This window comes from Gallus gallus, chromosome Z (assembly GCF_016699485.2).
Source record: "Gallus gallus isolate bGalGal1 chromosome Z, bGalGal1.mat.broiler.GRCg7b, whole genome shotgun sequence".
NCBI lineage: Eukaryota > Metazoa > Chordata > Aves > Galliformes > Phasianidae > Gallus > Gallus gallus.
Window position 1 is genome coordinate 1,239,849 of NC_052572.1, and position 13,478 is coordinate 1,253,326.

At 59.3% G+C, this 13,478-nt stretch overlaps 2 protein-coding genes across 2 annotated transcripts; one reads left to right on the top strand and one right to left on the bottom strand.

Moving 5' to 3' along the window:
* The first annotated feature begins 1,106 nt into the window (after positions 1-1,106).
* Positions 1,107-5,829, top strand: GRP (gastrin releasing peptide). Its single transcript, NM_001277900.2, has 3 exons — positions 1,107-1,402; positions 2,091-2,341; positions 5,616-5,829. Exons 1-3 carry the CDS (start codon positions 1,252-1,254, stop codon positions 5,667-5,669), a joined length of 456 nt encoding a protein of 151 aa, NP_001264829.1. The 5' UTR covers positions 1,107-1,251; the 3' UTR covers positions 5,670-5,829.
* A 4,566-nt stretch (positions 5,830-10,395) lies between these two features.
* Positions 10,396-12,248, bottom strand: RAX (retina and anterior neural fold homeobox). The gene is made up of 3 exons (NM_001243724.2): positions 11,801-12,248; positions 11,477-11,706; positions 10,396-11,092 (listed from the first exon to the last, which is right to left on the bottom strand). Exons 1-3 carry the CDS (start codon positions 12,069-12,071, stop codon positions 10,640-10,642), a joined length of 954 nt encoding a protein of 317 aa, NP_001230653.1. The 5' UTR covers positions 12,072-12,248; the 3' UTR covers positions 10,396-10,639.
* Positions 12,249-13,478: the final 1,230 nt, after the last annotated feature.

A 13,478-nucleotide genomic window follows, 5' to 3' on the forward strand; every position in this document is an offset into this window, starting at 1 on the left:
CCCTCTCCTCCTCGCTCCCAGCAGGGTGGAAATCTTTCCACTCATTAACACAGCTGGCCAGCCCTGGGTGCCCTGGAGTGCTGGAGCACTGCAAGGAGACAGTGCTGCAAACCCGGGTTGTATTCTTGAATATCTCCAACAGTAACTTCAGGTGACACTGGAAATTAAAAGAAACTCTTTTCCTCGAAGCTTAAAGTCACGTTGTCCTTTGAGTTTGCTCATTTTCCAGTGGTTTCTCCACCTCAGTGCTTGAGCAGCTTTTTTCCCCCTTAAGCTCTTGTAAAAAACTTTTCAGCCCGTTCAGGCATTTCCACCCGGAGTGGCAAATTGCTGCTGTGAACGTTTTCGCGCTTTCTCTGAAGAAGATAAGATTCGTTTTGACTTTTAACTTCTTCCAAAAAGGAGTTCCTGCAGCGGAGATGTCACCTGGCTCCCCGCTCCAGGCCGTGATGACGGCACTTTGCTTCAGCATGTAAATTAATACATACACATGAGAACCCGCGCGGACGACGGTAAAACCGCACCGTGCCACGGCCATCCCCTCTCCCATTTCCTCTGACCGTGTCCCATTTCGGGTCCCTGCGGCAAAGCCCCCCCCGCCGCCGCCGGCCCGGCTCTGACCGACCCGCGCCCGCCGAAGGGACCCGAGGGGAAAACCCACTCCTCGGAAGTTTCTGGTTTGCAAACATAACTAATGGTCAAAACGGCCCCGAGCGCCGTTTTGGGCGATGTCTCCATTAGAACGAGAGCTGCCACAGCCCGGCTGCCTGCGGAGCGCCGACGGCACCCGGACAACGCGCCCGGGGCCCGGCGGGGCGGACGAGCGGCACCGGGACGGCCGCCGGGGAGCACGTGCGGCGGGTGGGGGCAGCGCCGGGGCTGAACTCCGGGACGGAACCCCCCCCCCGCCGGGAGCCCTCCGGGGCGGGGAGGCGGGCGGGGGGGTCCGGGCTGCCCGCGGTGGCACCCGCCCCCGCCGGAGGCAGGACGGCGGCACGGGGGGCCGGGGGCGGCCGCAGCCCCGGCCCCGTGAGGAGGCGTCAGGCGCGGGAGCTCCGCTCGCTCCCGGTCCCGGCTCCGTATAAATGGGGGTCGGCGGCGGCGGCGGAGGCAGCGCTCGGCCCAGCCGCAGCCAGAGCCGGAGCGCGAAGCCGGGCGGGGGCCGGCCCGTAGCGGTGTGCGACTCGACGGCGGCGCGGGCAGAGAAGCGGCACCGGCACCGGCACGGGCAGGGAAAGCGGCACCGGTAGGATGGGCGGCGGCGGCCCCCGGCGGCCCGGTACGCTGCCGCTGCTGGCTCTGCTGGCTCTGCTGGCTGCGCACGGCGGAGCGGCCCCGCTGCAGCCCGGCGGCTCCCCCGCGCTCACCAAGATCTACCCCCGCGGCAGCCACTGGGCTGTGGGTAAGTCTCCGTGCCGCCCCCCGCGCTCCGTTGGCCGCTCCGGGGGCTCCGTGCTGCCCGCGGCCGCCTGCCGCCGCCGCCGTCGGGTCCCCTTCCCCGCTCCCTCCTGGGAGTGCCGGGCGCGCTGTGGCTGCACGGGGCGAGTTCCCACATCCGACATCAAGGCATGGGAAGGCTAAACTTTCAGCTTCTCCACCCACAACTTATTTCACCAGTACTAACCAGGTGCTTCTCCCCAGTTCCCGACAAAATGCTTGGTTATCTCTGTCCGGTTTGTAGCAATTGCCGACATAGGAAATCAATTGTGTGTAACACTGACAAAACCTTCAGTCCCTGCTTCCCTTCCCTTCCCTTCCCTTCCCTTCCCTTCCCTTCCCTTCCCTTCCCTTCCCTTCCCTTCCCTTCCCTTCCCTTCCCTTCCCTTCCCTTCCCTTCCCTTCCCTTCCCTTCCCTTCCCTTCCCTTCCCTTCCCTTCCCTTCCCTTCCCTTCCCTTCCCTTCCCTTCCCTTCCCTTCCCTTCCCTTCCCTTCCCTTCCCTTCCCTTCCCTTCCCTTCCCCTCTGTTCCCTTTTCCTTCCCTTTCCCTCCTCTCCCTCCATACCATCACTACTCCTAGCTGATGTTTGAACTCTTAAAGCCATGTTTTGCCTGTTTAGATGAATTTCATGCTACAGTCCTTGTTCTTACAGGACACTTAATGGGGAAAAAGAGCACTGGTGATTTTCCTTATGCTTATGAAGAAGAAAACAAGATCCCATTGTCAGCATCACCTGAAAATATCAAGCAGCTGGATGACTACCTGCAGCGGGAGGAAATGTCCAAACATTTGCTACAGCTGCTGGAAGGGAATGAAAATAAAAGTGCTCACTTCTCAAAAGGAGGACTTCCCTGGCACACCAGGAACTCCTGGGAGACAGATGACAGCAGCAGCTGGAAAGATGTAAGTAGGACAAGATGTGTAAGCGCGTTCCTTACAGTCACCTTTTGTTCTAAGGTGGCATACCGGCTCCGTCCGACCTCTGCATTGTCCTGAATGTTATCAGAAGTGTGTCTAACGTGGCAGACATTCAGTAATGCAGGATTTTACTCTTGATTAGAAATTGTCAGTCACATACAACGTGCTTTATGAACTGATTTGCAGTCGGACATAAATTCAACAGGTGTTCCACAGGTTTTAGTGTCCGGGTTCCCTTCCAGCTCCCTGGTTGTTAACATTTTTGTCTTTCCTGGCACTTCTCTGTGCTGAGATGATCACATCAGCAGCAAGTTCTGAGTCAAATCAGCAGAACCGAGCTGGTGTGAAAAGCAGGTGTGCATGCAGGGAGAAGGCAAAGAGCTTCCCGTATAAAGCTGCCCCACGTGGGCTGTGTGTTCTGGCTGCTGTTACCTGCTCTGGCTTGCGATGCACCTCATCCTGGAGCAGAGCTGCTCCCAGCTCTGCCTTCAGCGCACCCAAACCCCTTTCCCAGGCATCAGTGTGTCAGTCTGATGATGCTGACCGCTGCTGGGGTCGTGTTTGGTCCTGCAGAATCAATCTCTGCCTGCAGGCGGGCTTTAATGCGTGCCATCATTAATCCAACCTCTCCTTCCCTTAAGAAATAGTACATACGAGCGCCAGTTCATGAGATATGGGTTTGGTACAGATTCACCCCTATTCCTTTGGAAAATCCTATGAAATGCACTTGGAAAGGTGTCGGTGAGGTTTTACAGCAGGTAATTGAGGTCCAAAAGAAGGCTTGCTGTGTACGTTGCAGAGCTTACAACACAGCTCCTTTCTTTGTAAAGCATCAGGTTTCAGGATGGTGGTGGATCTGCACAGTTCTTTTGGGCAGCATTGAAATGGTATAGAAAGAGCAGCACACGCTGTTAAAGCCGTTAATGAGAAGGGTTTTTCTTCCCATCTTCTCCAGCAGTGCATATTCCTGAGCTAACTTCGCCCTGCTCTCCCTCCTGAATTCCCAGTGCAGTGAAATCATTGCTGCTGACTTGAATAAGGATAAGGATTTATTCATTAAATTAAGCTGTGATTTAAGTCTCTTACAGCAGCGATGTGAACGCTGTCTGTGTGCTTGTTTCTGGCCGTGGCTTTACGACAGTGATGTTTGAAATAACTGTGATTGATACGGTCTAGAAAGGAAAAGCTGTTTGCCTCCTCCTCAGCTCTGCAGTGTGCAGCCCTGTAATCCAGTTAGACAAACTCCATTATGCTATGTGGAGAGGGAAATATTTTTACTTCTAAAAGCATTTGGTAATAAATCGTACTTAAAAGGCCAGATGTTGCCCTGATTGGATTCTATTCATATCTGTGTGCTTTTGCTCTAAATTAATATCCTTTTTTTTTTTTTTTTTTTTTGGTGAGACATTGAACATATATGTGGAATAATAATGGAGTAATAACAAATACGTGGAATAGCATTGCCTTAAATCTCCAGAATTATCAAATGAGGGGCAAAATAAATCATATCTCCCATGCAACCACGATATGTGACGAGCAGCAGAGCCTCACTTTGCCATAGAACCTTTTATTTCCAGCGTGCAAAGTTATTTTGCCTCTCCCCTGCATCACGAAAGGAGTGCCTACCCCATGCACTCCTCTTGCTGGATGCAAACACCTGATGGCAGGCAGCCTAGAGAGGACAGAATGCACTGCTCTTCCATTAGCTTCCAAAGGCAGAACCTCAGCACTCAAAAAATCAAACCAACCCTCTGCTGAGGTGTCTGCCCTGCAGGTGCAGAAGGTCAGAAGACCAAAAGTGACGTGCTTTGATGTTGAAGGGCTGTGTGCTCAGAGGCTGTCCTGGGGGATGTGGTGTAGTGGGGAGTGCTGGCGGGAGGTGGGTGTTGGACTGGGTGGTGTCAGAGGTCTTTTCCAGCCTTGTTGAATTTGTGATCCTTTCCTAAATGCTTAAATGATGATCGCTGTTCTTTTTCTTTTCTGACGAAGCAGTGTTTATTTGTAGAGGCAAATTCTGGTGCGTAGGAAATTCAGCCATAGGTGTGCACGGTGACACGAGAGCATACATGACATCTGGATTTCTGTACCGTAGATCTCTCTGGGTACGAGGGGTTCCATCCTGCACACGCTTGGCCCAGACGCCTCCTGTTAGTGTTCTGTGGAGGTGCCTATGTATAGGGATGGTGGCTGGGAGTTATGTGGCTGAGTAAACTGATGGTGATGGGGTAGTGGCTATGGGATGTTTGCAATTGGCTCTCAGTGCTTTTCCAGCCATAATGTGTTTGAAACAGAAACAGTGGGAAGAAGCGGACCCCGTGTTTGGGATTGGTTTGGAATTGGCCCATTGGGTGGAGGTACTGAGATGTGAGTAAGAGTGATTTGTGAACTCTGCCCTGCAGTGATGAATTATCTTCCCTGGGACCAAATAGTGACCAGGGCAGCTGCAGGCAGGGAGCAGTGCTGTGGTGCTGAGCACAGGGAGCTGCTGTGCCCATCCACTGAGCATCACCGAAGGCAGGCACTGCTGGGAAGGGCTGTGTTCCATGGGCTCTTTCACATTTCACCAGTGCAGCTGTTGAATTTAAAATCATGGATTGGAAGTTACTGAAGTCAAAGGCTGCAGCAGTAAATTCAGGTCTGCCCTTCAGGTAACTCAGCTCAGAGCCCTGGGTCCGAGCTGCCATTTGCTCTGAGCATTACCCACCATCAGTGCTCGTGCTGTGCTGTTCAGTTCTCAAGAACAATGATAATAGTAATAAAAATAAGACCAGAACACAGTAGGATGAGGATCGAAACAGTCAAAATGGAGAGAGCTGAGCATCACAGGGCTGGGAGTCCAAGCTGCAGGTGGGGTGCCCGAGCTCCATCCTTCTGTCCTCAGACAGCAGTGGGCAAAAGGAAGGCTTTGCCTGCTCTTTATTCCGCGAGTAAATTGCAATTGGAGTATTTAAAGAAAGGAAACCTATCCTGCAAGCTGGCCTTGGTGTAAAAGTGAGTTGGAAAATGAGCTTTAAGCTGTCCTGTGTCTTGGCTTTCTGGCAGTAACGAGGCATTGTATCAGCGAGATGGCCGGCAGCGTTCTCGGGGAAATGACTTCCCTCTTACTTTGCCGAGCGGCTATTAAGCTGATCAAGACAAACGATGTCTTTTTGCGTTGGTTATGTGAGCACACAAGGCAGCTGCGCACGGGGCTGATGAGCTTAGAGAGTGACTTCTGCCAGGCCTGCTCCATAAATGCCATCTTTTCTCTTTTTGTCAGGTGGTGGAGTATCTGCTTCAAGTTGTGAATATGAAGGAGAGCGCTCCGAGCTGAAAGAAGGTCTCTAAGCCCGAAGAACCGGAACGCTTTCCATTAGAGACTATGTTTCACAAGCACTCGATTGTATCAGATAATCAGCAAGGTTTCTTTTCTGTAAACGAGATTTCCGTTGCGTAAGATACCTAAATACACGTATTCTTCTATGTTTCGGCAATGACCGCGCTCTCTGCTTCCTTTCCGAGGCTGCGCTTTCTCCCTCGAGCGGCTGCGCCACGCGCGATGCCCGCGGAAGGGTCCCGCAATGAGTGGGATGGGGCACCGCGCGGCGCCCCGGCGCTGCCAGCAGATGGCGCTGATGGAACGGGCTGTGGGTGCTCTCCCGCTGTGCCCGCTGCGGCCGCCAGGGGGCGCCGCAGCACCGCGGATACGGCGCGGTGCGGTGGGAGGTGCGGTGCGGTGCGGTGCGGTGCGGTGCGGTGCGGGGGATTGACCTGTTTTCCCGGCCCTGCCGACACTGTGCCCGCTGACAGCGCCGGCAGAAGGGGTTAGCACTTCAGTGCAGTCCCTCTGCCCCGGGGGTGCGCCGGTTCGTCCTTCCCGCCCTCCCCCTCCCGGCTCTTCCCTCCCGGACGACGCGGTTCTGTGCCCCGTTTGGAATCATGGTGTCCTTAGAGCTGGAAAGGTCCGTCACGTCCCACTGCTGCAGTGCACAGAGGCACCCGCAGCTCCATCAGGTGCTCAGTGCCCCATCCAGCCCGACCTTGGGCCGGGGCACCACCACCTCTCCGGGCACTCAGTTCCTCACCACCCTCAGTGTGGAAGACTTTCTCTGAATATCCAACCTATTTCTCCCCTCTTTAAGCTTGAAGCCCTCATTCTGTCACCACCGACCCTGCTAAACAGTCTGTCTCCTTTCCTGCAGCCCCCCTTTAGATTCTGACAGGCCGCTCTCAGGTCTCCCTGGAGCCTTCTCATCTCCATCTGCACAGCCCCATCTCTCAGCCTGTCCTCATAGGAGAGGTGTTCCATCCCTGGGACTGTGTTTGTGGCCCTCCTCTGGATGTGCTCTGTCAGGTCCACATCTCTCCTGCACGGAGCACTCCCCATATGGACGCTTTCTGGGCTGTGAGGGGACACTGCTGTCTCGTGTCCAGCTGCCTCCCATCAGTGCCCCAGGTCCTTTTTGGCAGGGCTGTGCTCCATCCTTACATCCCCCAGCTTGTGTTGATGGTGCAGGTTGCCACGACCCAGGTGCACTTCTTGCTCTTGGCTCATGGGTGCACTGCTCAGCCTGCCCATGTCCCTCCGGATGGCATCCTGTCCCTTGGGATGGTCGGCACCGTGCAGCTCCGTGACATCCACAACCTGCTGAGGGTGCGCTCTGTTTCCCTGCATGTAGGATGGCACTCTGTTCAACACACCGGAGGATGCTGGGCGTGATGTGACAGGGAGGGACATAGCAGAGGTGTGCCCATAGCAGCTGTGTGGCTGCAGGACCACGAAGTCCCAAAGAGCCGGGGCTGCCCACCATGCAGGCTGTGCTGGGTCTGCATCCTCTGTGCTCACTGCTGGATGAGCAGCCTGAGCTGCAGCTCTGCCTCCTCCTGATGACATTCAAATCCCCGCTGCCCATCGCTGCTCTCCCCTAACCGCCCCGACCTGCTGATTTTAACCTCTTTTCTATACAGAACCAAACATCTCAGGGCTTATGTCACAGTTCTTAGTGGGGCAGGAACTTCGTATGCCAAAGGGCTGACGTGTCAGACAGCGTTCACATCATGCATTAGCAAAATAGAGAAGACACAGTATTTGTTCTACCAGAAAGCCCAGCAGTGCTGTCAGGATGGCAGCACCCCGCTCTAACCCACGTCTCCTCCCTGACTTCTGGCTCTGTCCCCGCACACGTGCAGGCAGGTGACACCAGCTGCCCCCCCCCCCCCACATAGCCCCCAAAACCTTATTTTGCGGATGAAACAGATGCAGAGATGGGTTTGGCCCCCCAGGTCCTCTGCCCACCCCCCCATAGGTGGAATGGGCGCAGCTCAGCCGGGATCCCAGCACAGTGCCCCCGGCGCAGCCAGCACCCAGCACGCCCTCCTGCCTGAAGCCAGCTCCATGGCAAGGGGCTGCACCTTTTAACAGCTCCATTTGCAGCTGCTTTATTGGTGTGACTCTCCCTCGCAGCCCTGGTGCCGCAGAGGCTGGGAGCAGGCGCTGGTCCTGCCGATGGAATTGAAGCAAAAGGAGAAAGAGCTCCGGCAGAAATGGCAGCGCTAAGAGCCTTAGCGCAGTTAGAGCAAAGAAGTGGTTAAGGATCTAGATGATTTAATCCAGTTTTAAGAAAAGGTTTTACAGTGAGCAATTAGATGCTGGTTAAGGAATTAATCACTAATGGGTCATTAACTCTGACTGCTATTGTACAGTTAACAAGCCGAGGCAGGATTATTAGACTCAGCACCCAATTAAGGAGGAGAAGATATTTACAACAAACGGGAACAAATGGGATTTTAAAATGGAACGGGACAATCGGAAAGTGCAGGAAGACAGAAAACCAGACGGGGCGCGGGTGTGTTTGTGCTCAGCCCTTTATTGGCTCTGAAAACATTTACCTTTCCACGTTCAGGGGGCTGAAGTGCTAAAACCGTCACTTTCCTCGGAGGACGCGGCTGCGCACGGCGGCCGGTGATCCACTGCAGGCTTCGGGCGGACCGCGGGCAACAAAGGAACGGCTCCGTACGTCCGTGGAAGAGTCCCGTCCCCACAGCCGGACGCGGCACGTCGTCTTTCGCCTGCAGGTTTTGGATAAAGAGCTTGATGAGAGAGAACGGGTGTCCGCAACGCTCCGCCGCGCCGAGCAGAAGGCAGCGGGTCCTCCTGGCGGCCGTGCGGGATGCGGGAGGCAGCGGGGAGGGCGGGCAGGGGGGTGGTGGCAAAAGGTGGGCGAGCACCCCTGGAGCCCAGGGAGCACCCCCAGACCTCGGGAGCACCCCCGGACCTCGGGGTGCTGCTTGCCGACCGTGAGCAATGAGCGCTGCAGGAGGTGTTCCAGCCAGGTGGTGCACGTGGGATTGTGGAGCAGGAGGGGAAGCGCTTCCGAAGTAGAGGGATCCCAGTGATTAGCTGCACCCGTTCTGTGGACACCAAGGGAGAGGGGAGGGGGGGGGAGGGGGGTTCTGCTGCGAAGGAGGCTGCGGAGGGATGCTTAGAAACTGCTGTCTGAGGTTAAAGAGCTCCCCGAAGTGAAGCTGAGCGGAGCTGACATGCTTGCTCCTGACAGGGCTCTTAAAGATATGCACAGATTGTGAAAATATAATTAGAAGCCAGCCTTTGTCTGGCCACAACGAGTGGGAAATGGTGAAAGGAAAGGCCTCCCGGCCGGCATTGAATCGTCCCAGGGACACAATAAGGGCGCTTGTGCATCCTTCTCCTTTCCCTAATGAGAAACGTTAATTGCCACAACCTCCAGAGTGTGCAGAGCGCCCCGTGCCCAGCGGAGGAGAAGGGCAGTTTCATTACAGCTTCTCAGCCCCATTACGGGCAGTAACGGAGATAATGGAAAAAAAAGGGATGCTGCAGTTATAGCTGAGGTGGCTCAGGAAGGGTGCTGTGCTGCAGGGGGTGAGCGCAGCCCTGCGCCCTGACAGCGTTCGGCCCCACAGCGCTCAGCCCGATGTTCAGCCCTACAGTGCTTGGCCCTACAGCTCCCAGCTCCGCAGCCCTCAGCCTGACAGCATTCAGCCCCACAGCACTCGGCTCCACAGCGCTCAGCCCCACAATGCTCAGCTGTACAATGCTCAGCCCTACAGCTCTCAGCTACAGAGCTCTTAGCCACATAGCACTCGGCCCCACAGCTCACAGCCCCACAGCGGCCCTACACCGCTCGGCCCTACAGTTTTCATCTCCACAGCTCTCAGTCCCACAGCACTCAGCCCCACAGTGCTCAGCCTCACGGTGCTCAGACCCACAGTGCTCAGCCCGGCAGCATTTGATCTCAATGCCCCTCAGCCCCTCAGTGTTTGAGCCCTCAACACAGCCCCGCTGTTCTCAGCCCCTCAAATCTCAACCCCGCAGTGCTCAGCCCTGCAACATTCAGCCTTGCAGCACTCAGCCCCAAAACACTCAGCGCCCTCGTACTCCAACCTGCAGTGCTCAGCCCTGCAGCTCTCAGCCCCACAGCACTTGCTCAGCCCCACAGTGCTCAGTCCCACAGCATTCAGCCTAACAGCTCCAAGCCCCACAGCATTCAGCCCCGCAGCACTCAGTCCCCACAGCTCTCGGCCCAGCAGTGCTAAGCCCCACAGCTCCTAGCTCCGCAGCACTCAGCCCCGCAGCGCTCAGCCCCACAGCTCTCAGCCTCGCAGCACTCAGCATCACAGCTCCCAGCCCCTCAGCTCTCAGCCCCACAGCGCAGCCATCCCCTTCCCAGTGCAGCCACCAGGGTTGCACAGGGCATGCAGGATGTGCCAGTCCCCTTCTCTGGGGTCAGTGTGGGCCAGAAGCACAGGGTGGGGTGGCAAAGCGCATTTGAACCTCAGGCCAACCTGCAAAACTGTGCGAGGATGGCAACCACCACTGGGCCACGACCCCGGCAGAGCCCTGCCGGTGGCTGAGGGAGCACCACAGTCACAGTGGGGGACAGGAGGACCCCAGGGGCCGGTAGCCCTCACAGCCCCTCAGTGCACACACCCTGCGAGCCAGCGGTGCTGCTGAATGGCGCAAAGCAGAGGACCCCCCCCCCCCCGGACCCTGCGGGCCGCAGCTCCCAGGCACTCGGTGCAGCTCTGCGCCCTACTGCAGCTTTTATTGCGACTAAAGCATCCAGCCAACAAGGGACAGTGGGAGAGCTCTTCCTAAGCTACAGCCCGGCCCCAGCTCCGCGGGGCACACGGCAAAGGGGGTTCAGAGGACCACGAAATACAAAGTCGGGACGCGCGGTGATGTCGGCAGCGGAGCGGGTCGGGGGCGTCCCACGGCCTCCCGGCACCGGCGCTCTCGGCGGCCGCATCCCAGTGCAGGGAGGGGGCTCAGATGGTCTGCCAGGGCTTGCCGATGGACTGGATGTGCTCCTTGGCCTTCATACGCAAGGAGGCAATGCTGGTGTTGCGCGGGTCCCCTTCGTCCAGGGGGAACTTGTCCACAAAGGCGGCCCCGCACTGGTAGGGCGGCGGCGGCCCCATGGCTCCCAGGGGCTGCAGCGCGTGGGTCACGGCCGGAGAGTTCAGGAAGGGTGGTGGTGTGTAGCTGGCAGGCAGCCCCTGAGGAGGGGCCGCGAAGCCGGGCAGGCTCTGCAGGGCCGCGCCGCCGGGCACGGGCGGACCGAGCCACGTCTCCAGCGGCAGGCTGCCGCCCAGCGCGCCCACCGGGGCCGCCTGCGGGGAGCGGCTGAAGGAGAGGATCGGCGAGTCCTGCAGCTTCATGGAGCTCACCTCCAGCTTCTCCTGCCGCCGCCACTTGGCCCGACGGTTCTGAAACCACACCTGCAAGCACAGCCGCGTTACTCGGAGCGGCACGGCGTCGGGGACCGCAGCGCAGTGCGAGTCCTGCGGCGAGCCGACCTGTCTCCCCCGGCCGTCCGCCGTCCCGGCACGCAGAGCCCGGATAGGGTCACGGCGGAGAAACGGCGGCGGCCGGGCCTGGGAGCCCCCACCCGCGGCCGCTCGGACGGAAAGCGACCCCGCGTCTCCGCGGCTCCTCCCGGCCCGGGACAGCCGGGACAGCGGCACCGACAGCCGCCGCCGCGAGTGCGGGTCCGCGCAGCGCCGGGCCGGGGCTCCCGGGGGACAGAGCGCGGGGCCGGGCCGAGCCGAGCCGAGCCGAACCGAACCGTGCGGGACCGCCGGCAGCCGGAGCGCGGGAGTTACCTGCACGCGGACCTCGGGCAGGTTGACCTTCATGGCCAGCTCCTCGCGGCTGTACACGTCGGGGTAGTGCGACTTCTCGAAGGCGCGCTCCAGCTCGTGGAGCTGGTAGGTGGTGAAGGTGGTGCGGTTCCGCCGGTGCTTCTTCTTGGGCTGCTCCTCGTCCGACGGCTTCCCGTCGCCGCCGTCGCCGGCGGGCAGCTCGGGGCTGGCGCTGCCCGGGCAGTACGGCTCTGCGGGGGGAGACAGACGGGGTGAGCGGCAGGGCGGCCGCCTCCGGGCCCTCCCCGGGGCGTGGGACACGCGCCCGCCGCCCGCCGCGCTCACCTTGGAAGCGGCCCTGGTGCTCAGCCGGCGGCGGCTCCGCGGGTCCCTTCGGGAGGCAGTGCCGCGGCCCCCGCTTGTCCGCCGCCTCCTTGGCGCTGCCGGCGCCGCCGTCGGGCTGGAAGGGGCCCAGGAGGCCGTCATCCTTGGTGAACCCCAGGATGGCCTCGATGCTGTGCAGCCTCGACGGGTTCCCCCCGGGGCTGCGCGCCGCCGGAGCCGACAGCGAGAAAGCGCCCTCGGCCATGGCGAGCGGGGCGCCGGGAGGGTGCATGGGGCGGCCGGCCCGGGGCGGCGCGGGCGGCTCTGGCACGGCACGGCGCGGCGCGGCGGGCTGCCCTCCTCGGGGCGGGGGAGGAGTGCCGAGGGGCGGTGGGCGACAGGGAAGGCGAGGCCCCGCGCCGCTCCGGCCCGGCGGGGGGAGGCAGGGCATCCCCAGGGCCCCGCCGGCGGCGCTCGCCGCCCCCCCGCACCCGCCGAGCCGCCACGCCCCGCCGGCTCCGGGCGGCCCCGGGCGATGCCATCCGGGGCCCGCGGGGCGGGGCGGGGCGGCCCCCAGCTGCCGATGGGGCTGGCCCCGGCCGGGCAGCCCGACGCGACCCGCGGCTGCGGACTCGGGGCCGGCCGAGCGCCGTCGGAGACCGTCGTGGGACGGCGGACGGCGGGGACCGGGCCGGGAAGGGCGCTCCGCGACGGGGCTGCGCTGTAACGGGAGCCCCGGGCTGTCTGAGTCAGGGGCCGGCGGGCAGTCGGCTCCGAGCCCTGCGCGCTCCGCGGCCTCCCGGGGTTTCCGAGCTCCTCTCCCCGACAGCTCCAGCCTGCGCCTGTCCCGTGCGTTTGGAAGGCACGTCGGCCTCGGAGCAGTTTCGCCGTGGCGCTGCCCGGCGCTTTAAGCGCACAGAATAAAACGTACTGCGGGAGAAAGCTGCTGCTGTCGGGGTGCTGCCCCTGGGTCTGACCGCCTTCAAAGCCGTGTTTACAGACCGAGTGAAAACGCACGTGGATGAGCTCTGGAGGAGCTGCCTTCAACCTTTCAGCTCTCCTCCCGAGGAAGGCTCTGGGGGCAGTTTCCGAACTGTTGGCATCGACTCTGATGGGTTTGTGTCCTGGAGTCTGTGTCCTCCTGCCAGTTTGCTGGGTTTCCTTCTGCCCTTGCCTACACCTTTTTAAGGTTTTGGGGCTGCTCAGCTTCTCCTGATAGTTGCAGGTGAGGTTGGCCGTCACCAACTGCTGCTTGGAAGAGATGGGGGGAGGGGGGAGGTGTACAGAAAGAGCTCAGCCATCCATTGGCAAAGAGGGAAGAGGCCAACAGAAGAGACAAGAAAAGGTTAGTGTGGCTTTTGTGCACAATATAAAAAGCAAGTCAATACCATTGGAGGGGCATTGGAGGGTACTCAAAGCAATCAGCCAGGGGCCATTGTGTTCCTTTAATCTACATGTGTATTTCCCAAGAACTCTATTAGTGAAGATGAATGAACTGTGCAATGTCCCTAATTTCTTCTAATTTGGAGCTGGGTTTTTATGGCACTCACAACCAGTACAAAACATGTCTGGCCCTCTAGAAGCTCTGGGCATGCTCTGGAGTCCTTTTTGCCTGTTGCAGTGAGAAAGGAGACAGGCAGCAAGGTGAGGTGGAGCAGCATCACCCTGTGCAGACTCTGGGCTGGCAGTAAGAGCCACT

Excerpts from the sequence above, each read along its gene's own strand:
- GRP (NM_001277900.2), top strand. The coding sequence starts at position 1,252 with ATGGGCGGCGGCGGCCCCCGGCGGCCCGGTACGCTGCCGCTGCTGGCT. Across the intron at positions 1,403-2,090 it reads CGGCAGCCACTGGGCTGTGG|GACACTTAATGGGGAAAAAG; the intron begins GTAAGTCTCCGT and ends TTGTTCTTACAG. Across the intron at positions 2,342-5,615 it reads ACAGCAGCAGCTGGAAAGAT|GTGGTGGAGTATCTGCTTCA; the intron begins GTAAGTAGGACA and ends TCTTTTTGTCAG.
- RAX (NM_001243724.2), bottom strand. The coding sequence starts at position 12,071 with ATGCACCCTCCCGGCGCCCCGCTCGCCATGGCCGAGGGCGCTTTCTCG. Across the intron at positions 11,707-11,800 it reads GCACCAGGGCCGCTTCCAAG|AGCCGTACTGCCCGGGCAGC; the intron begins GTGAGCGCGGCG and ends CTCCCCCCGCAG. Across the intron at positions 11,093-11,476 it reads TGCCCGAGGTCCGCGTGCAG|GTGTGGTTTCAGAACCGTCG; the intron begins GTAACTCCCGCG and ends CTGTGCTTGCAG.